Genomic DNA, 25,531 nt, shown 5'->3' on the forward strand with positions numbered 1-25,531 from the left:
ACCTAGGAAGAGGTAAGAGCTTCAGAGGTTCCTCTCTGCATCCTTTGACCACTGCTGCTGCCCCTTCATGTCAATCACTGCACAGCCATGCAAACTGATATGTGCCTTACTCACTATATTGGGATGGGCCACCCTAATTGCGTCATTATCATCACCAACTAACACGAGAAGTTACTTTCCTCTCGGAGTGCTGTGGGTCATGTTCTCAGATATCCATGTCACTGAGTAAGCTCCTCTCATGTCCTCCTAGGGCTTCTTGGCACTGAAATCTTCTGGTGGCTGATAAATCACAAGGCCTGTATCTTTGATCCATATTTCTGTGACCAGGCCCATGTGATGCTGCATCGACCTTGGTATGTCTTGGCCCAGCCTTCTCGCATTATATTCTGCTTTCTCCATGTTTCCACAACAATTATCTGTTTACTCAGGAGAAAATAAGGAAATGGAAAACAAAGGGCATTTCAAGCGAGGGGGTGACATTTAAGGGCCTGGTGTTAATGAAAGAGGCAAAAACAAGTAAAATACAGAACACCCTCTGAGATTTAATGATTCTTGTGTAGAAAGTGAAGCACCTTCAGAACACTGTGTTAAGAAACATCTTAATAGAAAGATGGCTCTCAGAGTTAAAGGCTCTCTGCTGACATCTGCTGCGATCCGCACGTGACGAATGTGAATCCTGGGAATGCCAACTCAGGCTTCATTACTGAAATATGTAGCGAGCTTCAGGAACCACTTCTTTGGGGGAACGTCCATCCCTCCCTTCCATAGGTTTCACATCCAGACTCATAAGGAGTCATGGGCGAGGGTGGCAGAGGCCAGTCCAAACACAGCATTGTCTGTTCTGCCCTGGGATGGTCTGTCATACCCGTGGGCACTACATATCGGTGTGGCAAAGGTGGCATTTGGTCGTAAATGCTGTTCTGCTCTCAGGGGTTCTAAAATATTTTATTTTTACTCCAGAAATCAAATGATGGTATTATTTTTTGTATAGAAGATACAGATTATTGAATGTGCATTAATTGATTGAAATAAATGTTTCCTGAAACACTGGCATTTGAAGAAAGCTACTTTGTAGCTCTGTTGAGGACTGAAGGGGAGTTGCAGGCTAGCCATCTTCCCTTTTTCTACTGTGAAGGAACATAATGTGCAGCAGAACAGGGATTCATTTACCTTTATTTCACTATGGACTTAGTTGGTGGCAAAGTAAATCTTTTCACATATGCTGCATTTGAACTTACCTGTACTGTGTATCCAGGCACAGAATCTAAAATAAATCTGAATATTTTAGAGTCTAACTGCAGATCACTCTGACTTTTTGCTTCTAATACATGCTATATTTTTCTATGTCCATATCACTGCTCCAATTGAGGCCTTCAATCATCCATGCATAATTCCATTTGTTGTACTTCCGCTGCTCCCAAGATAAGAATACCAATGTAGGGGCCTATTGCGATGTCTGCCAGCCCGACACCGGCTCGGAAAGGGACTGACCGATCTCTGGTCAGTGGTTCCGAATGCTGGTCGCATTCGGACATTTTCCTATTGGAGCATGTTACGGCTGTAAACCGGCCGCAGTATATGCTCCCATAGGGAAATGTGAGGTGGTGTTAATCCCTGCACCCAGCAGCAAGCACCTCAAGGTGCCTGCCACGGGTTGCATGTATAAATAAGGGGGCACCATAGGTGTCCACTCGGCCACAAACCGGAGGCCGCAATGGGAAGGGGCCCTGCTAGAGGCGCCAAAACACGGGTTTCCATGATGGAAAGGCTGGCATGGAAACCCTGCAAGAAACTGTGCATTGTAATCCGGATGCCGTAAACCACCATCCAATTGGATTACGGGCCGGTTCAGACTGGCAGACGGGCTCCTTGAGCCAGTTGGAAGCCAGCCAGAATGACCGACCAGTTTCTCTTCCGACCAACTGAATCAAAATCAGCCAGTCTGAATTGAAACCGATGACGTCGGTTGTGAGGCCTCTGACCTGAGGTCGGAGGCCTTACGACCGACATCGTAATAGGCCACTTAATGTTTAGCTTCCAATTACAAATCCCTTCACGTTTACAGAGAATTTTAAAACGTTCTGTTTTCAATGTTGCTTTTAGTGTACATGTACCTTATAAATCTGCTAATGTAATTTCATTTCTAAACAGTCGTGGCCCTCTTCAGTAGGCGTAGTGGATCCCAAGTGGTCTGTGAATCTCAGGTTAAGAACCCCAGATCTAGGGCTTGATTAGGATCGCGGTTTTCCCGCATCCTCCAGGCGGGCAGAAGCCACCGCCAGCCCGGAGGATGCGGGAAAACCGCTGCGGAGGCACAGAAGGCCCACCGCCAAATTAGGATGGATGGCGTTGGGTCTCAAAATCTGCCCGCTGCTTTTCTGCCGCGGTCGCCTTCCAACCACGGCGGAAAAGCTCTAACATGGCTGGCAGTGTCTGTCAGACACCGCCAGACATATTAGGATAGCGGAAAACATATGCTTTTCAACTGGGGCTTTTCCGCCGTGGAAAAGCATACGGAGATTGCCTTCGAGGGCCCGTTGTGGGCTCCCTTGGTGACGGGGGGTGGGTGGTGCACATGGGGGGTACCTATGGTACCCCCCTGTATTTGCGTGGACAAAGCGGCGGGCACCGCGCGGTGCCTGCTGCTTTGTGCACGCAAATGCCGTGCATGCTTTTTTAACATTGCGGCGGTGCAGCTTGAAGCTGCACCCGCCGCCAATGTTAAAGATTGAGGATGTGACCGCCACCCTGGTCACATCCTCTGCACATAATCTGCACGGAGGGACCTCCACAGCTCCTGCGGACGGTCCCTCCTACTCTATGGTGGCGGACGGACTCAGGTCCGTCCGCCATCATAATCGGCCCCTATGTGTGCAGGGTCTCTTCTACATATGATTTGGTCTGCAAATATGTATGTTACCACGGAGGCCAGTCAAAGAGTCTGTGTTTGCTGACTCAGTTGTGGTTCAGGCAGTGAGGTATCTTTAAAGGTGTCTGATCGTTTCGTGTTAATGGCCAAGGCACAGTGTCTTTCTTTGACTTGAGGCTGGGCATGGATTTACTGGAATTTGGTGAAAGATTCCTAATAGCTTTCCTTATTTTGAGAATGTAATGCTTCCTTGTTGTCATGATGACCATTCTCCTCCTAGTCCCTGATCTTATTTATCAACCACAGGGGGAAATATCTTTCTAACGTGAAGTATAGGATTCATGTATACTGTTTATTAAACTATTTTAAATGTTAAATAAGGTAAATTCATTTTAGAAAGTTATTTTAAATGTAGAACAAAATAAAAACAGCTGCAACAATATCAACTTAATTTTGAATAAAATATTTAATTATGTAAAATATATTAAATTAACATTATTTTTCAGAAATATATATTGAAAAAGAAATTCAAATCTGATGTAAAAAATGGTGGTTATGAATCAACAATTATTAATAGCGATCTATTGAATTAATTAAAAGTAATTTGATTTTGTTTTAAATAAAAACTACTGTTACATTAATGTTTTAGTTCACAAAATGTTATTAAATATGATAAAAAATATAAATATGTTTTATTCTTAAATAATTATCTAAACATTAAACTAAAATTATTTTTATTATTAACTGGTTTAAATTATTTAATTTAATATTATTTCCTGTAGGGTTTCATTTTAAGTACCTACCTCCATTATTTTGTACGGGAGGTTATTGAAGTATCAGTGGTTGGTCATGTGTGGAGGTGAACTTACTTCTGCTCCTTTTTGGCAGTAGTAACTTTACACTCGTAAATGTGGCTCCACGGGAGACATGTAAGTTTACATTTTTTTAGTAACTTTACACTCAGATTTTGTGATTATCCCAAAGTTGTAAAGTTACTCAAAAGTGTAATTGTTAATTCACTAGTAGTAAATCTGCACATGTAAATTTACCTTTGTGAATCAGCCTCTCTTTGTGAGAAATACACAAGGCAGGTGAACATGCCTCATTCCAAAAATTCCCCAAAATGATATCTTCATCTGTAGCTCTAAAACTACAAGAAAAAGAAATTTGTATTAGAACACTGGAATTTTGGGAGCTTCATTGAAGACAAGATAGTGCTCCCTGCTTCTACGGGCCGTTAAAGGCCCGCAGAGCAACATTCCAATGTTTTACAAAGGCCTCTCGAGCTTCGAGAAGACTTTGTTTAATTTGTTAGAACATTCTGCCCTCTGGTGGCAGAATGTTCTAATAGCCTTTCGTAGCAGGGCTATACTGGCTATTAAAGTCCCGTCCCTTGTTAAAGTCCCTCGCCTTCGGATCGGGCCTTCAAAGCGGGAGCGGGCTATAAGGCTATATTAGAATATTGGAATGTTGGAAGCTCCATTGAAAACAATGGAGTAGGGTGGGCTATAAGGCTACAGTAGGGAATTTTAGCGTTGAAAACGTTCTTCTGGCTTGTGCACATGTTTCAGTTGCTCAACCTATTGCTTGAGTAGGTTGTAGGTGTTAGCAAACAAGATTTTGCCAAGCTGCAATCCAGTTGCAGCTGCGTTTGACACCTTCCAGACCAGAATAAACAGTATCATATAGAGCCTTGAGGCCTCTGAAATGCCACCACTATCATCCCAATGTGAATCAGCTGTATAAAGCATTCTTTAATTTAGCCAGTCAAACGTGCAATTTTACTTCCACCTGAGCTACGTATACACAGCATTGACTATTTTACTCTCTCGTAGCCAAATACCACTCTTGAAATTCATGAGTAGAAATTCAGAGGTGATCCACATCAGGATGTTGTATAAGATCCCATCTCCTCTGTGGGGTCGTCAGATCCTAGTGCAGCTGGGTCTTCTGCAGAGGTCTACCACCACCAAGACTCCTGTGCAAGCTGTAGACACAATTTCCCTCCTCAGCCTCTGATTCTTCATGAATTACTTTTGATCTCCTACTCCCAAAATTATACTAAGTTTAAAAAATAACACTTTTATTTTGGTCATATTTAAAAATCAAAGCATGTATTATTGGCTACCACTACATCAGCCTCTCCTCTGGTGATTATCGTGCACAAATTATTCATCGCAGGAAAAAATATGATTGCAAACCCACATATTTTAGTAAGTAACACAGCACTTATTTATTGCCAAAAACACCTAGAAAATAGTTTGATCCCTTTTTGTTTGATGACAGACAAGATTGGGGTTAACTTGGTTGAGCTGTTCTTTAATCAAATTATGAAACAATGGGCCACATTTATCAAAGGTTTTGCATCAACCTTGCTCCACGGAAGGAGACGCAGGGTGAGCGAAACTAGAATGAGATTTACCAATCGACACAAGGCCACCTTGCATGGTCCTGCATGGCTTGGTAAATCTGGAGTAGTGCAAGCCGTTATCTTGCATTACTCTGCCCCAGGGAGGCGTTCCATGGGGGGTTTTTATGTGTTCCTACACATCTACCCATGGATTTTGGTGCATTCACAGATTTACTATGAGTGGAAGATCTGGAGTCCCTTCCTGCACAAAAACAATCCTGCTTGCAACGCAGGCACCCTTGCACCATGGTGCGAGGATGCCTGTATTGGCGCCAGGCAACCACGAGTGCGCCAGTACAAGGAAAAGACAGGAATGCACTGTATAATGTTAAATATGGCGCATTCCTGCCCGTTACCTATCACGCATCGCAGCAAGCTGCGTTGCATGACATTTTGATAAATCTGCCCCAATGTGTCGGATAAATAAAGGCAAAACTACTTCAACTTGAAATGGTACCATTCTTTGCGCAGTCCTGTCCAAGCCAATGGGAACAAAGTGGGTTACTGGCAGATTTTCCTGGATCCGCCTTCTCTTTATATCTGTCAGAATTTCACACATACATATAACTGTGCTTTGGCAGCTTCGTAGAGATGTGGCTACGCTCCATGATCAGTATTCCAGCCTTACTGTGTTTGATGGTCCAGCAAATACAATAAGCACCCCTGCGATATGGGTTGGCAAAGTCACACTAAGTATGACAGCTAAGGTAGGTGCCAGTCTAACATTGGGCTGTTTGGATAGAGTGGCATATTTGAACAATTTGTGAAAAGCTGGATGTCCCCAAGCAGGCTGGGCTGAAAGTTGCTGGCTCCACACATGATCGGTCCACATCATATTACCTTACTGCTTCCGCCTGCCCCGCACTTGCGATTAAATGGCATTTTACATTGCGACATGTATTTTATTTCAGCACGCCTGTGCAGCGCATAGTATGATCGGTTTGCTTCCCGGAGAATTTGTTTTGTACTCATTGCTATATAAATCCAGTTTATTTACATTTCAGTGTGGAGTAGAAGGTCCCAACAAAAGGATTTATGGTGCTTTTCAACCCTCTAACTAGAATATACAAAGGCATGCTTGATTGGGCGGTAAATAAAATGACAGAAAGCTAGTAGGTCTAACCTTGGGTTCCTAAACTATGCAAACACGTGTAGCACATGTTAGCACACTAAAAGCAGACTGGTTGGCTTTGCCAGTGCTTCATTAAGTGTTTCTTTCTTCTGCATGGTCCTTTGCTGTCCCTCTTACACTCTTTTTTATTCCCCTCCCTTGCAACCCGAAAGGCTTTCAAACTTCCCGTCCTGCTTGCTGTTGCAATTTTTATTTATGTGTTTATTTTTTAGGAGGGTCTGACAGCTGCATAGGGCTACCAGGCCACTTGCTTCCTTTGTTCAATTAACGTGCGCTTGTTTTTCACTTAAGAAATATATCAATATCTGCTATTCTAACATGTTTGTCTGCCATGTTATAAAAGTACATAAAAAAGGCTGCCATGCTCTGTGAGACACATCTGCACATCAGTGGCCATCTTGGAATTTCTTTAATAGAAACCCCATTGCACGATTTCTGGCCAAGTGTGTTAATGCGACTCGTCACACGTTTTTATGTCAAGGGTAAAAATGAAGCTGCAAAGCCAATAGCTTGGCCTTCTAGAGCTGGAACCCACTGGCTTTGCCAATGGTTGTTATCTCTAGGATCCTAACTCTTCTACACACTATCTCTCTAACCTTCAACCCTCCGCCCCTAAGTTCTTCCTCTTCTCCTAACAATCCTTCCTTTTTCCACTCTCCCTTTAAATGCAACATGCCAGCTCGCTCTCCCGGCTGGGAGAAATATTGGTGAACAGCCTGAAGCCATTGCTCATAATGTCTTGCCCATCCTGTTGAAGTATCTAGAAGTCAACCCCAGCAGTGACTGATTGCAAATTTGTTTCTGAGTGAGTGGGACCCATAAAACCTCTCCTCTCATCTAAACAAATTCTTTATTCTGCTAGGCTAAGTAACTATTGACCCATTTCACATGTTACTGAAAATCTAGGTTTAAGTATTTATTTCAGCATTTACCTTGGGGTACTTTAGAGTGATAAAACATATTGACTGTTTCAGAGCTTTATAGATATGACATAACTTCACCAATTGCAGATCTCCACTGGGGTATATCCTCCACTGGAGATCTCTCTTCCAGGGCATATCACTCTGTAAATATTTCTCCCTGTGCTTATCTCATTCTAGCAGATCTGGGCACGTTACTCCCCTTTCCCTGACTTCTTCAAAAAGTGAAATGGCCTTTTTTGTGTCCTCATATGCCAACAGCCCCAATGCATCACACCAAAAGGGGTCAATCTGCCATTATCACTGCTGAATCTTAGAAGTGGGCGTAACGGTCAGAGCTGCCGACTTTGGAACTGGGGAACCAGGTTTGAGTCTCAGCGTCGGCTCACACCCTATGATTCTGGGCGAATCACTTAATCTCCACGTGCCTACCTAAAAAAATGTACGTAACCTTGCGTAACGTAACTGGTGCTCATGTAATGCGCTCCAAAACCTTTGGGTCGGGTACGCGCTATATAAAATGGCAAATAAAAAAAATGCAACAAAAAAAAAGGTGGATGTGAAGAGAGAGTCCACATGCACCACCACTTCACATCAGCAACTATAGGCTTAATCATAAGACTGACAGAAAACCGGGATTGCTCTCTCTCATTTGAATCTATGCTGGCTCTTGCAGTCCAAGTCCAATTAGCAGACGATATCCACTGATTTCATCCAAGTCCCAAGAGCGGGGGGGGGGGGGCTTCGGCCAATTTATACAGATCTCTCTCTTCACCAACAGAATAAGACAGAAGAGCAGACATTTCTGCCTGAGCAATAGGCACAAGTCCAGTTGACCATTCATCCCAAGCAAAATCAGGAGGGGGTGGACTACCTCAAAATCAGGAGGGGGCTCGCCTCATATTTTCTCCCCCGACCACAGAAATCACCCTTAACCCCCCCCCCCCCCCCCCCCAAAAAAAAATGTAAATGACCAAATCGTCTTCACCTCATTATCCTAATTCTGCCGCATTTGTAGTGCCCCTCTCCCACGCAACAGCCCTTATTTCTACCCAGCCTCCTATTGTACATGCCACCTTCTCACTCTCTCTTAGAGACTGCAGTGCTTTTATCTTCCAACACACATCTCTTCCAATAGCTGAGTAAATACCTCTCTTCTATTAACTATTTGCTCCCCCTCATCCAGAACTCTCCTCATATCTGTCTTGTACCACAGTGGCTTTACCTCACTCCCTCAAAATACACATTTGGCTTTGTAAGTACTTTTTCCTAATTTAAATATGAGCTAAAGCTCCCCCTGCTGGATATTATAAGGCTATTGCATGTGGCTGGGGGTGTTCTGTGACCATAGAGAGGAACAAGGGCGAAAGTCAAGTTCCTTTATAACAACTCGAAGGTGACTTGCAAAATCCTTGTAAGGTATGGCAGAGGGTATTTTATTCCTTATAATACATGGTCACACCATTGCCCTTCCCATAGACTACTTGAATCCTAGGTGTCTTGTTTCTTTATATATGGTTTCAGATATGAAGAAGAAAAATAGATTAGAATCATTTTAATGTAAAGCAGATTAAAAAGGGTTAAAGTTCACAGAGTAATAACATACAGGAAGATGGGTTCTTTCCTACAATGCACTGGGCAGGAAACACAAACGTTGCCAATGTCTCCTTTCTGCTGATCACTATTCATTTTTTCAAAAACAGATCATAAAATGGAAAATACACTTTTCGTTTTCTTTGTTTAAGCTTGTAATGGTACCCAATGACCTACCTCTCACCTTCGGCTCTGACACGGAACATTATGTTGCACAACTCAACTGCAGTAAGTTATTAAAGTTGAGTAGCTACTTAATTTTCTTATTACAGACGTCACCACTCGAATGCACTAAGGACATCAGAGACAGGTTTTTATGCTGGAATTACAGACCCCCATGAATAACATTAATGTCGCAACAACCAGATTAGACTATGTAGATACTATTTTCGAGAAATATCAACACGTAAGGATTTAAGTGCATGCTTTGTTTTCGATCGATTTAAAGTGTAAAGAAAATAAACTGTGAGCTTGAATATAAACAGAAGTGGGAAACGCTGGCCTGGTCCACACCTGGTCTTTCTGCCCTGGCGAGGCTCAGAGTTTAGCAGAACGCAGTGCGTGTGACCTCTGACCCTCATCCTGTCCGTAGCCGGGCGGCGCTCGCGCGTCCCGGGAACCGGGCGCGCGCCGGCCAGCGGCAGAGGAAGAGCCTCGCGGCGGCTGTTATTATCTCCCTTCCACTTCCTGAGCCTGATCTCTCTGCTTGCACTGCTTTAGGGAGCGGAGACCAGGAAGCGCTCGCCGACCCTCAGCAGCCAGTTCAAGCGGTCCCTGGAGCTGCTGATGCGCACCCTCAGCGTCTGCCAGCCCTTCTTCGTGCGCTGCATCAAGCCCAACGAGTACAAGAAGCCCATGGTAAGCGCTTTATTAACTCTTTAATATATGCACTTCATCAGTGGCACTTTAATCTGTCTGGGAGAAAAAGGGGGTTTCTAAATGATCGACCTTGTGTCTTTTCTCACTCCATTCATTCTCTCTCTCTCTCTCTCTCTCTCTCTCTCTCTCTCTCTCTCTATATATATATATATATATATATATATATATATATATATATATATATATATATATATATATATATATATATATATATATATATATATATATATATATATATCATTTTCTAAAAATATATTGTAGAATGTGTATAGCCCCTCTTACTCTAGATAAGGCCTCAAAGCACTCTCCGTGAGAGCATAAAAGGTCACTCCGTGCGTTCTGCTTGGTAGTGTGTGCGATTTAAAGTAGGCTTGGTTTTGGCATCATGCATCAGGTTTCGAGGGAAACTCCGAATGTGTTCCACAGACTCTGGGCTGCGCTTACGCATGGAGTGAAGTAATGAGGTGTAAAGTGAGAGGGGCAGAGTCAGGTTTGATCTCAGCATACAGAGCTAACGTTAGTGTTCCTAAATGTATCTGCTGCTACAAATTGGCAGTCCCTAAGTACGCAGGGATTTTCGCCTGGAGGTTTTTAACACTTTACAAACTTCCCAAATTAAATAAAATGAAAAGCAATATTATACTTACCATCATTCAGCTCAAGTACCGTAGCTGCCGTGCCACTCCAGGTGTGTGTGCGTCTTGAGCTAGTGCTGGTCTTTTAGCCTACATGTTGAATTCTGGGACTTGTACTTGCGTTGTGAACTGTGCAAGTAAGAGCTGCAGCCCCCAGCATGGAACCTGCTGTTGACTGACACATCAGAGCTGGGTATTGGTATCACACATGAAATGGGGCCATTGGACGGCCATGAGGCGTATGTTGCACCACGTGTCAGTGGTTTATAGGTCCGGGTGATTCAAAACGCTGTCTCCAAATCTATTTCCATACATTGTGAAGCAGGTTTTTTGAAATTCTGAAGTGCAATAGAAACAAAGATTTTAATAGCATCAAACAAATCAAGACACTTTTTTGGGGTGATGGACAAGAATAAATATTCGCTGAAACCTGATTTCCACACATTACCATTTGTGTGCAATATAGTTTTATCAGTAAAACGGGATGGCTTTGCAAATGTAATGGCCATTTCAAAAAGAACATGTGATATCTGTAAACAATAGTTGCATGAGTTCTACAAAATATGTCTCTGGGTAACGGTGTCTAGAAATAATTATTCCTCGACTCTGCCATGTGGATGGGTGGGGACAGGATGAGCGTGTGCTGGGCATTGGGTACAGCGAGGCCATGGATTTACCACGGTGCATGATGGAGAAAATGTACAGTCAGCGAAAGGAAATGCGACCCGCTTCCAGAAGTAAATCCAATCCCACTCCAGGGCTGGTTGATATGCCACTTGACCCGTTCAAAAATGCAGGGAAAAAGAATTGTTCTGCAACAGAATGCTTTGACTATCTACCCCTTATACTCATTGCACCAGGCTAATTCACCCTCACTGACCAAGCACTAGAGAGAGACCCGAGTAAGGCCTCTCGGCACGACTATCGGGTACTCCCCTTCCCAGCCTTAGCACACTTTCTACCAGGGTTCCTCCTAAAACCTCTATGGTAGCATTTACCTGTTATAGGTTTTTATCTCTGACAGGGCGGTCCTCGTATTAAAGGATAGCTTGCCACCTCACAGATCAGTTTTAATCCACTATCACATATCACTGCTCCACTGCACTCATCACCTCACTTGCATTTATCATACGGCATTCTCTCTTAAAAGATCTCCGCCAAAGTGACCCTTTGGGGGACCCGTAGGGCATTGCAGCACCGGCCCGACGAGGAGAACCGCCCTATGATGAAGCATGACACCCCAAAGGTGTGTGAGGGCAACATGAGACAGTCTTGTTGACAGTCCCTAAGACCTTGGTCTAATCACACACAACCTGTTTAGAGACCTCCTTCTTCTTTTCACAGGAACAGTCAAATTGTTGAGACTTTTATTCATTCTCACCACAGTAGTCCTTATTCTTTGACGGGAGCCCATTTGCAAAGTCAATGTAGTTGGGTTTACTGTACTAATGAATGAAGGGCCCGATTCACAGAACTAACTTAAGACAAAATCCTAAACTTACTACTTTTGGTATTCACAGAAGGCATTTAGTAGTAGTAAAGTTAGGATTTCGTCTTAAGAGTGACTTAAGACTGCCTTAAGACAGACTTAAGACAGACTTAAGTTAGGATTTTGTCTTACGTCAGTCTTAAGTCTATCTTAAGTTTGTCTTAAGTCAAACTTAAAACAAAATCCTAACTTTACTACTACTAAATGCCTTCTGTGAATACCAAAAGAAGTAAGTTTAGGATTTTGTCTTAAGTTAGTTCTGTGAATCGACCCCAAAGTGTTGGCACAAAAGAGCAGGGCACATGGTGGGAAGCCAGCAGGAGCAGACAGGGAGGCTATAATTGTAAAGTATCCCCTAACGCAGCTCAGTGCAAGCTCTCGAGCAGAGGCAGGATACACAAGCAGCCAGTAGCATTAGGTGAGATATGAATACTCAGCTAGGATGCCAGCCAATGGCTGAAAAGAAGCTGGTCGAAGAAAGCCAACGGTTGAAAGGCGCAGACCCATGCTCACTCTGTACAATGCTAAACGTATGTCTGTCTGACAGCTCTGCTGTCAAAGTTGAAGGGAGCTTGCACTACATTTATCATGTTCATCTATTAATATTATATTACAGGTTTTTTAAAAATCCGCTGCCCCTCTCTCTTCTGGTTATAAAATCCCTTCTTCCCATCAAAGCACCTGTCTGCGCTAAGCATTAATGTCATTGGACAGCGGCCTCAATCCACGCAGCTGGGGGCGGTATCCAGGACTGTGACGAGGAAGACGTGAACTAGGTTTAGTGAAGATCACCAGTATGTAATCTGTGCATTTTCCCACGGTGCTTCCTCCATCTCACAGAGCTTACCCTTTGAACAGTACCGGGCAGGATCAGGTGAATGTTGAGTGGGTCTCCAACAACCACACTGACCCCGTCCTGATGCTCGGAGGCTCCACCTGTGCCTATCATAGACCGAACCTAACCACGCCCAGTGTGTCACCTGGACCCAAGACATCAGTCTCGAGCGTCTCACTGTGTGCCTTTCCCTCCAAGGTTGCAACAGAATGCAAATGTCACAGAAAGCCAAGGTGGTCGCATTGCAGATGTCAAGTAAAGATACACCTTGTTGTATTGTTGATGGCGTAGCCACACCAGGGATGGAGCTCTGCAGCAGCTCTGGTTGTACTACAAGCCTACCCAAATAGGGTAGCACAATTGCATGCTAGAGCTATGGCAGAGAGTTGCTGATAAATGCTTCTTGTCCTGCTTACCAAACTGAAACCCCACAACATGAATCAGTGTGCATCCCATATATAGGCAAAACTCAGGATGCTTTCATTGAGTGCGATCAGGGAAGGAAGAAGATGCAAGGTACACTTTTTTTTATTTAGCGTGATACAGGGCTTTACGTGGAATAAAAAAACTGGGGGGGTCTCGCAAAGGGGCGTGGCCGATGTAATTAAGGGCGTGGCTTAAAAACACCTAAGCTAAAAATCTGTGCTTAGCGTAGTGTGCCGCCCGATTGGTATTTTGCTGTTTCTGTCATTGCATTTATATATGATACAACTAGTAACATCACTCCTACAACAAGTCAGATTATTGGCTTTGTCAATGGTTATTAGTTGCATAAGATAAATAAGCAGCAACTATGGGTTTGTTGCATATAATACAGAAAATGCTTCAGTTCTGAAATGAGACGTTGAAAGAACTAAAACTAGTCTCTTTTAAGTTACATTAAAGGCTTTGAGCAGTGGTACTGCTGCAGTGATGAGATTTTGTTTTCACCCTGAGGATGAGGGTAAACATGGAGAGCCCGATAGGGACCGTTCTCAGTATCTGCAGTACGAACTGCCAGGGCCAGCAGGACCCGGCCCATTCAAAGCCCTGGTGACACCACGACAATGTTGCTGTTCCTGAGTTTCAAAAAGAGAAGGGAAATCCAGAGAGAAAATGACTCCCTTTAAAGGATTTCCCTTCCCCCCTACAACGCTCACCTGGCATGACATCATGCCATAACTTCTCCACTAGTGAGAAGGTAGCAGTGTGACCACGCGCACATCGATGTGCCTGCTGGCACTGCAGTACGGGAAAAAAGCACCCCCTGTGCCAGGGCACAAAACAGAGCCCCATCCATTTCAAGGCTCCCTTTTAAAAACTGCCGGTGCTCAGCACAGGTGAGACCCGGCCCACTTAAAGCCCTGGTGTGATACAACAGTTGTACTTAAGGATGAAATTGCAACCTATGTCCTACGATAATCCTTTCAGAAAAGAAGTACACCTTGGGTTTAAATTAGAGAAGCATCCAAGATCCCTTATCTGATGTGCTCACAGCATAGCCATCAGGAAGAACACCTTTGTCAAAAGAAAATTCAACACAATTTCTATCGCTGGTATGGAGGGCTGAGCCTGAACGGCCTGTGGCACCAAGAGAAGATCCCATGATGATTCCTCCAAACTGTGTGTCGTAAACACATTTTTGGTGGATCATGAAAGTCCAAGCCACAAATAAAGGTGCCTTTAAATTCTGTATTTTTTTGCTGCTCTTCTATGACATAGGTCAAATGTTAGACTATGTTTTCTGACAAATTTCTAATTGTTTTTTTAAAGAGTATTGTGTTTACAAACTCCTCTCACTTTGCTGATGAGAGAAAGAAAAGCAAAATTTATTGTGTAACAATCTTGCTGGGGTACAGAGTGTGAAAGGAAAGGCTATAGGATGTAATATTTTGTAACACACAACAATATGTAGAAACCTGTAAATGAAATGTACACATTCAGCAGTTTGGAAAGCAAAATTGAAGCACGTTTTTTTGAAATTCTGAAGTGCAATTGAAACAAAGATTTTAATAGCATCACACAAATCAAGACACTTTTTTTGGTGATGGACAAGAAACAATATTCACTGAAACCTGATTTCCTCACATTAACATTTGTGTGCAATATAGTTTTATCAGTAAAACTGTATGGCTTAGCAAATTTAATGGCCATTTCAAAAAGAACGTGTGATATCTGTAAACAATAGTGTGCTACCACTAGATGCTTTAGTTACAATAAGAAATCACCTGCCTCATGTCCATCAAAGCTAGGCGGGTTGTGAAACTTTGTCAGGCTAAATATCTGGTCCTGGTTCTAGAAGGTTTGGGAAGCACTGCTCTAGTTATTAAAGTTTCATAGTAGCCAGGCAATTAGAACAGATTCTCTGACTCCATGATCTGCGTCTACAGACAGTCGACTTAAAGGTAGAGTAAGAACCCTTCAATTAGGGATCCAGAAGAGATGACTATTCTGAACTTCTTTTCCCATTCACCAAAAAACAAAGGAACTTGAAGTCCTGTGTCAAGATTATGCTTTCAAGGTTGACCATGCTGCACTTAGAAGCCATCTGTCTGGGACAGTCCATGGTCATTAGACACAGGGCTGATGATGTCCAAGCAATCAGACAAAACCAGCTGCACAAGAAGAGACCACAAGAGCGAATGGAGCAAAATTGAAAAATCCAGAGAGCCCAACAGAATTTGCCACTACAATGGAAACCATCATCTTAGCAGAAGTGGAATAAAGGTAACTTGAGTTCCTTCCCTTTCAATCTTCACCATTCCCTGAGAATCTGATGGATGTCCGCTACTCGTTGCTGGAATTAGGGTGCATCCAAACTAACCTTCCATCCAATACCCTATGAGGAGTGCAATCTGTTTTGAGTCAGGGCCGTACAAATGTCATGGTGAGTACTGTGGAAAACCAAACTTTTCTTCTTTCACCTTACAAAAAAGACCAGTATTCGGAAGTCTGCCAAACGAACTCGTATTTAATATTTGACGCGCAGGTGTACATAATTACAGCACTAGGATGGCTATAAGAGTGGACATCATAGAAAGATCTGCAGGGTTATTTATACATGTTCAACAGCCTGGTGATGTGTACAACATTTACTGAAGGAACAATCTCTGATTAGGTAACAAGGGTAAAGCTTGCTTCTTTTCTCATGTCATGACAGAAAATCGAACAAACGGTATAAACATTAGAAGTAGACATTGCTTGTTCCTTCTCATACATTGTCAGACAATCGAACAATCAAGTATAAACATTGCAAGTGGATAATTGCTGAGCCTTAGACGGGCAAAGAGCAGGTATGTCAACACCAAGTGCGTAAAGATACCAGCGAAAAAAGACTGTTTGTGCTGACTTGAAACACTAGTGGAAAGGCACCAAAGTTTGCGATTGAACATTTCAGGGAAGTACAAAATGGAAGAACTAATGTTCAACATAATGAATAAAAATGCTTTTTTCACCATGGTTCCATCCATGCTTTCTTCATCTTTAGCGTGGCCACAACAAGGTGATGGTCTGACAACACGCTCCTCCTCTCATCAGTCTCACATCCTGCAGGGACCTCTGGAACTTCTTGGCAATGCAGACATGGTTGGTCTGGTTCTCTGTTAAGTGGTCTAGTGACACCCACATTGTCTTGTGTGTTCTTTTATGTGGGAACACACTAACGCCTATCACCAGACTGTTCAGGGCACAGAGATCTGCGAGCCTTTCACCATTCACATTCATGTTATCAAGGCCATGGTTGCCCGTGACTTCTTCGACCCAGTTCATTATATTGCATGAAATATTATTGCATGCACTACATCAAGCTAACCACTATAGCACAAGATAAGTTAAATATAATAAGTGATTGTAATAGTTAGCAAGGTTAATTTTGTGATTTAGCAGTAAAATATTAATAATATACTTACCATAACAATGTAGTAAGCAATTTGCTGTATTAGATATTATATATTATTGACCTCGATATAGTGCCATACAACCAAAGACAGTGTTCTCTTACATCTTTCCATTGGGGTTGATTGTCACTATATTGTGGTTGAAATATTGAACTATAAAGATATTGTATCTACAATCTTGATCTTGCGTCTCTTTTTAAAGTAAGTATATAAATACTATTCACTCTACATCCACTTACCACCCCTTACCTTCGATACATGGGTAAGATCGATATTGTGGCTGCAATATTTTTGGGGCCAATATTTCAACCACAATGGAGTAATAGAATGCATTGTTATAATTACATATTATTTGCATTCTATATCTGGTTAGAAATATCACTTTATTTAGGTTAATACCTTACTAGTGTATATTGGCTTTGTGTTGTCTGATCTCAGATAATTTAGCCACACACATTTACCCACCCGTGTTGCTCATTGATGAAAGGCTTGTCTTCTTTTTGGCTATTTTCTTCCAGTTATGCTCTCAAAAAACCACTTGGGCTAAATGTTCATGGTGTCTTCCAGCAATTTACTGATTTAAATGTTTTTCCTATTAGCTGTTCGATCGGGAATTGTGTGTCCGGCAGCTGAGGTACTCAGGAATGATGGAGACGATTCGGATCCGGAGAGCTGGATATCCAATACGTTACACATTTGTTGAATTTGTGGATAGGTACCGTGTTTTACTTCCAGGAGTGAAGCCAGCCTACAAGCAGGTAATTTTCTGTTTGCTCACTGTTTTGCTGTTCATTCTGTTAGAAGTATGCATGTTTTTGTAATTGCTTTGAGTGCTTGATCTGCAACTTTTCCAGGATCATAACAACAATTCACTATTGTATATTGTCATGCGTTTTCCAAACATCAGTAATCCTGGGGATGGGAAGCAGAATGTAGGTGTTATCTATTGTGCTCCTGGTGCAATAAGCAGAGCTTCTCTATTTCGAAGTCAGGAAGTTCCATACAAGCTCCAGGCCTTTTTTGTGTTCTGTATTCCACATTGAACTGTGGTGGATTGGCTTTTGTGTATTTTATCATGTTGTGCACTGGCTCTTGTGCCAAAGGTCAACTCTAACACATACATACTTAACAGTAGGTTTATAGATATTTTCTGTCTGGAAGTCTTATGAAAATATGCAGAAAATTGTTTTTCCATCATCCAATATGTGTTGTAGGGTGACTAGGGAGATCTGTGAGGCACACCACATTGTAGCTATATGATTGTCATATTTTCTTAGGATTTGGATGAACCAATTCTAATTTGTTAACTCCTGGTTTAAAGGACTCTGCCATACCATAGGGGTGTGAGCAGGATTCTCATTGTGGCCAAGATTCTCACCCACTTTAATCAGTTTAAGGTTTTTGACATAGTTTACCATGTCATGTGCTGAAGATAATTTGAACCAGTATCACTGATGCATGGCAGTCTTCATGAAGGCAGATGGGGCGATTCTGTCTGGAGTTTGTACTGTGGCATTCCACCTAAGCCCAACAATAGCAGATTACTTTCCTTTTTCATGACTGTTCTGGATGTTGTGGGTTTCAAAAAGATTGTAAGCTGGGAATCCCTCTCAGCGCCGAAGTATATTTGTTTGAAAGTGGTATTAATTTCATGCATGCTTTTTAGGGACTAGGAACAGCTTGTAGTTGCTCATTGCACTGTTCTCTTTGACACACACAGGTGCATTGTCGCTCTTCTGCTGCAGGTAGATTGTGAAATGAACAGTATTGTAGTCATTCAGTCGTGACATGGGAGAAGACTTTATTGTATTTCTAAACTGAACAACAAACCTCTCACTGCTCTTAATTAATTGTATGCCTACAAGGTTACAATATGTGAATCCTGTTGCACCAAGCTCCAGTGGCTAATTTCCAGTTACCTTTTTCACCAGGGGGATCTTCGAGGCACATGCCAGCGGATAGCTGAAGCGGTGTTAGGAAGAGATGATGATTGGCAAATTGGTAAAACAAAGATATTTCTCAAGGTGAGACTGTCCGGTCAATTTACTCTGGTGTGGAAACGTTCTTTGAAAATTGCCTACATGTCAACAGCTGCCGCCATTTCTCCTTCTAGTAACTTCTGGCTAAAGGACTATAATAATACATTTTTCCATTTCATTGTGCCATAAAATTGTTGATACTATTACTAAACTCAATGATATATAATTTATCAAACTCAAACAATGAAATTATGTGAGATGCAGGCTACATGTAGATGTCAGAAAAGAGTACTTAATTCTCTAAGCCTTGTACGACCAGCTGCTGTTATTCCTTTCTTTCATATACTCTTCAAACCTGACAGACCTCCTTTCTGTCACACTAGTGCATTTTTGAGCCTGCCTCAGGACCATTAACAGCCACGATTTCTTTGTATACCCAGAGGGACATCCAGGTGTGAAGGATCAAATTGCTACTAACTATCATCTTTTCAATTTAACCACAAGGGTGAATAATGTTTTGCATTTATGCCCCCAAAACTCTGAAATGCACTTCCTGTCAGTTTGCACTAGGATATTTACAACAGAAGACTCCGATCTTGCCTGAAGCACTATTTCCTCATTTAGCCAGAAAATGTAGGCCCCGATTCATGAAGGCAATCTGAAACAAAAGTCTAACTTTATGACTTTTGGTATTCACAGAGGTCATTTACAAGTCATATCTTTACGTCTGCAGTCGGGCCAGAAACTCCGGCTTTGGTCGTACTCTCCGCACCCGGGCTGCACTCTCTGCAACCGGTCCATATTCTCCAGCTCATGCTGTACTTTCCGGCCGGATGAAGTGTAATCAAAGGGTTGAATGCAAATTTTAGAAAAAAGAACATTACGAATGTGTGATAAATGTGGAGTGGTGTGGCTCACTGGTTAGAGAGGCAGACTCTGAAGCAGAGATCAGGCCCGGGACCAGGGTTCAAGTCCCGATGCGGCAGAGTCTTGGGCTCAATGTCCGTGGACTCGATAATTCTCGCCTCGGCGCCTACTCTAATCATGGGTCCCACACTGCAACTCTGGGCAATAGCTTGCTTAATCTCCACAACGGCCCCTACATCACTGGGATGCCTGGCTTCACCTTGGGGGTGCGCAGGAGGGGCATCTCACAGAGAGAGCCAGGAAGGGTTACACAGCGTTATACAGTGCTGGGACGCCCCGTGGGGGCAGCTGTGCGCTTTACAAAATACACTACATAAACGGTGGAGGAGGTCATGACAATCAGTTTGGGCAGAGAAAAGGGTGCGACCGGACACTACATCATATCCCAGAAAAGTTTTCTCCTTTGCATCATGGTAAATGCAGTCTATGATTTACACTCCCCTCAGTGTTAACAGGCAGTTGGCCGGAGAGTACGGCCAAAGCCAGAGATTCCAGCCCGACCGTGGACATGAAGATATGACTCGTAAATTACATCTCTGAATACCAAAAGTCATAAAGTTAGACTTTTGTCGCGGATTGCCTTTGTGAATCGGGCCCTCAGTCTTCGACTTCTCAATTCAGTGCCAAGAGGCAGTTCAATCCATATAGTTGAGCTTTAAATTATAGCTGGTCAATTAATCTTTCAGTCAATAAACCACACTTTAGCCAACCACTCCCTTTAAATCCAATTCACCTATTTATTTTCCCTGTACTGGCACGTACTATATTTCCAAAGCCAACTATTTACGAGCTCATTTCGCAAAGAAGATGTACAGGAAATTGTGTAAATTTTCTTTTTAACAAGATTACGGAATATTTCATTGCATTTCACAATAAGAGAAAAAGAAGTCATGTTGTTCCTAAATATCTTGCACCTAGCAATACCAGATAAATATGGATGTTCTTAGATGTTGGGATCTTCATAGCCAGTAATGTAATATTTGTCTGTACAAAATTAATTGTGTGCATGGTTAAGGTGATGATTGGTATCAACCCAAGGACCACTGGGGAAACTATGTTTCCAAGAAATGCATTGTAGTAAGGCGCCCTTTACCTCTTTTCATTTCCTGGCGATCAGAGATTGGAGGGTTTGACATTCTTTTTGTATTTCTTTATTTTTTTTGGTAGTTTTAAGAATAAAAATCGCATTTCTCTTCTCGCTCCTTGAGAGACTAACATTTCATTGGGTTTTCTGGGTGTGGGAATACCAGGACTGATTGATTTAAGGGTTAGATCAGTAGAAATCAGTACCAGGAGTAATGAGATATAGACCCAAAGTAAATGTTTCAAGCTGGGCACAACAGAGGAAGTCTTTGCATGGATGGCCACGATAACTTGCAAAACATGTTTGATATGTGGTCATTTTGTCAGGAAATCACAATAATGTAAGGGTTATCAGATAGCAAAATGTCACTGAGCCAGAATGAACTAGATGTCCGTGGGTCTGCCAATTACAGAGATAGTAGCTATGGGAAGGATTTCCAAGGATTTAAATTTCTTCGGGTTGCAACATCAGACGTAGATAGGCCTAGCAAGACATTTGCGACTGAGCTCTCTTCCACATGCCACTTTGAGGTACTCTTCTCCACCCTAAGGACTTAAGTAATTAAAATGAAACCATTTATTTTGAAGCTTTGCACAACCTAGGCACTCTTTAAGTGTTTTGCAGACCTAACTGGCACTTGCAAACCCGGCAGGGCACCACACATCGTGTGACGGTTGTGAGAATGGAGATCACACTTCTTGTGATGTGGATTAATTCCACAACCAGCTGCTTCAGACCATAATAACCTCCTTTTTGATTAACCTACCCCATGTGTGCTTCTCTGCCTATCAGTCTGGTGATTGCAGTTCAAGGTCACTTCTCTGTCTGGCCTGCCCTTCCATAGCTGCATCTTCATCCCCCATGAGGGACCTTCTTCGTGGTCCCATGTGCACTCGGCCGTGCGTTAGGGCAGAAGGCTGTGTAATAAATGCCAAAATAACATAACAAGCGCTGCTGGTCTGCCCTAAATTAAAAGTCTGTGCAGGATCTGACATTCAAACCTCCCTGGTTGGAGAGGACCTAAACCCTTTCAAGAATTTCTCAGAGACAGAAGAGAAATGCACTTATTTAGGTTTTGGAAAAGGGAGCCCAAGATGCGCCTCCCCAAGGTTCTGCCATCCACCTCCCAGCAAGCAATTTATTGTCAGGGCTGTGGCAGAAATGCCATAAATCAAAAGGAGGTGCCCCTGCTGCCATCGCAGCAAGATTTCTGCCCAAACACCACCCACCATGTGATGATTGGGAGGCGGCATCTTTCACCCTGTTTTCATTTGGCCTGGCAAGGAGGAAGGACTACGGGCCATATGTATGAAACTTTGATTTTGCGATTCTCAAATAGCGATTTTTAGAGAATCGCTATTTGAGAATCGCAAAACGCTATGTATGTAGGATTTGCAAATAATTTTACGAATCCTAACATATTCCTTAATTGCGAATTGCAATTCGCAGTTAAGGAATACCTCCCCATTCATTCCTATGAGCCTAGAGGCCCATAGGAATGAATGGGAAGACATTCTCAATTTGCAATTCTCAATTAGAGAATCGCAAATTGAGAATGCAATTTCAAGGGTGTCGAAAGGACACCCTGTTGCACCCCTGTAATGTACATGCGTGCACATGTGGCACACATACATGCCCTGCATGTATGTGCGCCACATGGCACTTTGAAAAATCCAAAAAGTGCATTTTTCAATGAAATCGCAAATTACCACCAACTTGAAGTTTAAGGTCAAATTGCACTTTTTTCTGTGCTTCTTTTATTGCATTTAAGGAATAGCAATTTGCGATTCCTTAAATGCAATTGCAAAATAAGGAATCGCAAATTGCGATTCCTTATTTTGCGAGGCAGTTTTGCTTTCATACATACCACTGAGCCAAATTGCGATCGCAAACGCCGAAATTCTGTGAATTCCAGCGTTGCGATCGCAATTTGGAATTATACATATGGCCCTAAGATCTGCAGGACGCATCCTATCTCCCCCTGCCAGAGGGAATCCATCCTTCTGGCCCAATCACCCCCTTTTTTTTTTTAAACTTTATTGTGCATGTAAATATGGTTACACTTACGGGCCTACAACCACAGGGGCCGGCCGCTAGACAAGGCAATTCCATCGCCGACATCCTAGAGGTACGGCAGTAGTGCAGGATAATGTTCGTAGCAACTCAGGGTGGAGCCAGGATACAATAGTATTTTGTTTTTTATAAAAGAGAACAAAGAAAAGAAACAAAACAAGTCTCAAGGCCAAAGACATTGAACATGAAGTTGCGCTTGTAGGGGGGGGAGCCTCAATTGCAAGATGAACAGATTTGTAAACGGTGGAGTTGGTCTGGGGGGGTCAGTGGGGGGTTCAAAAAGCAGTAACAAATAAGAATTAGACAAGGAATGCCGGATCAGGGGGAGAAGGAGGTGTCTGGAGTATCTTCGAACGGGGGTGTACTTATGTTCCCTCGATAGGTGTTCCACTGACTCCAAATTGCAGTCCACGTCCTAGGCTTGCCCCTAGCCAAATACACAGTCTTCTCTCTGAACATACACCAATCCATATTTTCCTTCCACACTGACACGGTGGGCGGCCGCCGGGAACCCCACAGCTGCGCAATATCTCTCTTTGCGATCATGTTCCCAAGGGCCGCCCACCGAGTCTGGGCGACGTTATAATCATTCGGCTCCCACACATTCAACAAACATCTCCGGGCCTCAGGCAACAAAGCAATTCCGGTGACACACTCCATCACAGCATGCACTCGATTCCAAAATGCGGCCACCTCCCGGCATTCCCAAATGATATGGAGGAAAGTAGCACTCAATCCACAGCCACGCTTGCATAACCCATCTGCAGAAAAATCCATGGAGACCAACCGAGGACCAGTGACATACACACGATGGAGGATCTTAAGCTGGACAAGGCGGAGACGGGCGGGAATGGCCACCTCTTTAGGGGAAGATAGTGTGGACTGCCAGTCTTCATCATCCAGTTCCAGCCCGTCTCTAGTCCAGGCCTCCCTGAGGCGTACGAGGAGATCCGCCCGATTGTTAATCAATTTTTTATATATTAATGAAATCATACTATCGGGCAGATGACCATCGAGTATACGATCTTCCAGCGGGGAGGACTCAGAGGAGTTGGGATCGGAGGCGAAGACCGTGGTCAAGGCATGACGAACCTGCGCATACCTAAAAAACTCCCTATCACTCAGTTCATATTCATTCTTTAATGTCTCAAAAGTCTTGACAGCACCCTTAGCCCAAAGGTCACCCACTCTACTAATTCCAATCATGTCTCATTTCTCAAAACCTTTCGTTGTCCAGAGGCAATCACAATCTCTCCGACGCATACAATGGAGTCGCACGTGTCAATCAATCCTTCCAACCCAAGGCAGCAGTTGCGTCACACCAGACTGGCACAGCAATCGTAGTAGGTCCTGTTAAATTTCTCCCTGCTCCCTTAGAATAGAGCGCCCTGTTGTAATTCCCACCCGGCAACTAACTGATACTCGTCCATCTCAAATGCCGGTTTGGGCTGGGTGCATACGTCGCATGATTAATCGCGCTCAACTGGGAGGCCCAATAGTACCGCCTGATATCCGGGAGCGCCATGCCCCCGTCATACCAGGGGAGGGTTAGCTTAGCGAGAGCAATTCTTGCATGCCCATCCCAGATAAGCCGCCTCTGTAAGCTTTCCACCTCCCGGAAGTAACTCGCCGGGATGGTGTCGAGCGAGTTCTGAAGTGCGTACAAAAACCGTGGCAGGGACATCATTTTAAAGAGCGCGGCACGACCGAGCGGTGACAATGGCAATTTATGCCAACGAACCATGTCAAGCTTCAGCCTCTGGAGAGGGGGGAGCAAATTACGCTCATAACGAGCAACAGGGTCCAATGATATAAAGATCCCCAGATATTTGAATCCTGTGTGTAAAACCTGAATGGGAAATCTACGTTGCAAGGGGGAAGACACCCGAAATCACATAAACACAGGATTTGGTCCAGTTGATCACTAGACCTGAATTCTTGCCAAACGAGGTAAGAACATCGAACAAGACGTTAAGCGATTTTCGGGGGGAAGTGAGGTATAAAAGGATGTCATCCGCGTAAAGCGATATCCGGTCTTCAAAATGGGGAGTCCACTGAATACCTTTTATCGAAGGCTCCCAGCGGAGCCAAGCTGCGAGGGGCTCCAAGGCTAGCGCAAAAAGCAAGGGAGACAGCGGGCACCCCTGTCTCGTACCCCTCCCAAGAGTGAAGGAATTGGATACCCGGCCGTTAATGACCACCTGAGCCAGAGGTTCCTTGTGTAGCAGTTTCACCCACCTGATAAACTCCAAACCGAAACCAAATTTCGCGAGGGCGGCCCAGAGATAAGGCCATTCGATAGTATCAAAGGCCATTGTGGCGTCCAAGGAAGCCAAGATGGCCGACTCTTGAAGTGACCCTGCCCTCGCGAGAACACCATGCAAGCGCCGCAAGTTGAGTGCGGTGTTACGGTGCGGGATAAAACCAGATTGGTCCAGATGGATCAGGTCCGCAATCACCGTAATCAACCGGTTAGCCAGAACTTTCGCTAACATTTTAGGTTCAGTGTTCAACAAAGAGATGGGCCTTTACGAGGAGCAACGATCCAGAGGCTTGCCCTCCTTGGGAATTACCACAATTGTAGCCAATCGTTGATCACAAGGGAGGGCACCAAGGTCTCACGATTCCATGAACATTTCTCGGAGATATGGTGCGACTTTATCAGGGCGCAATTTATATAATTCGATGGGCAAACCGTTCGGGCCCATGGCCTTGCCGGAGCGAACAGAACGAATAGCGATCGCAATCTCATCCACAGACAAAGGAGCTTCTATCTGATCACGGTCCACCTCCGATAGGCACGGCAGCGTAATATCGCGTAGCAACAAATG

At 43.5% G+C, this 25,531-nt stretch overlaps 1 protein-coding gene across 1 annotated transcript in view; it reads left to right on the top strand.

Annotated features, from left to right (window-relative positions):
- The window catches only part of MYO7A (myosin VIIA), a 778,803-nt gene that overhangs the window by 478,747 nt on the left and 274,525 nt on the right, over nt 1-25,531 (top strand). Inside the window, exons 17-19 of the mRNA XM_086933887.1 lie at nt 9,645-9,782; nt 17,237-17,395; nt 18,569-18,661. Of these exons, the coding sequence (XP_086790013.1) occupies nt 9,645-9,782; nt 17,237-17,395; nt 18,569-18,661 (390 nt within the window). The remainder of the gene's footprint in view (nt 1-9,644; nt 9,783-17,236; nt 17,396-18,568; nt 18,662-25,531) is intronic.

Source organism: Lissotriton vulgaris, chromosome 8 (genome assembly GCF_964263255.1).
Source record: "Lissotriton vulgaris chromosome 8, aLisVul1.2, whole genome shotgun sequence".
In the NCBI taxonomy this organism is placed as follows: Eukaryota; Metazoa; Chordata; class Amphibia; order Caudata; family Salamandridae; genus Lissotriton; species Lissotriton vulgaris.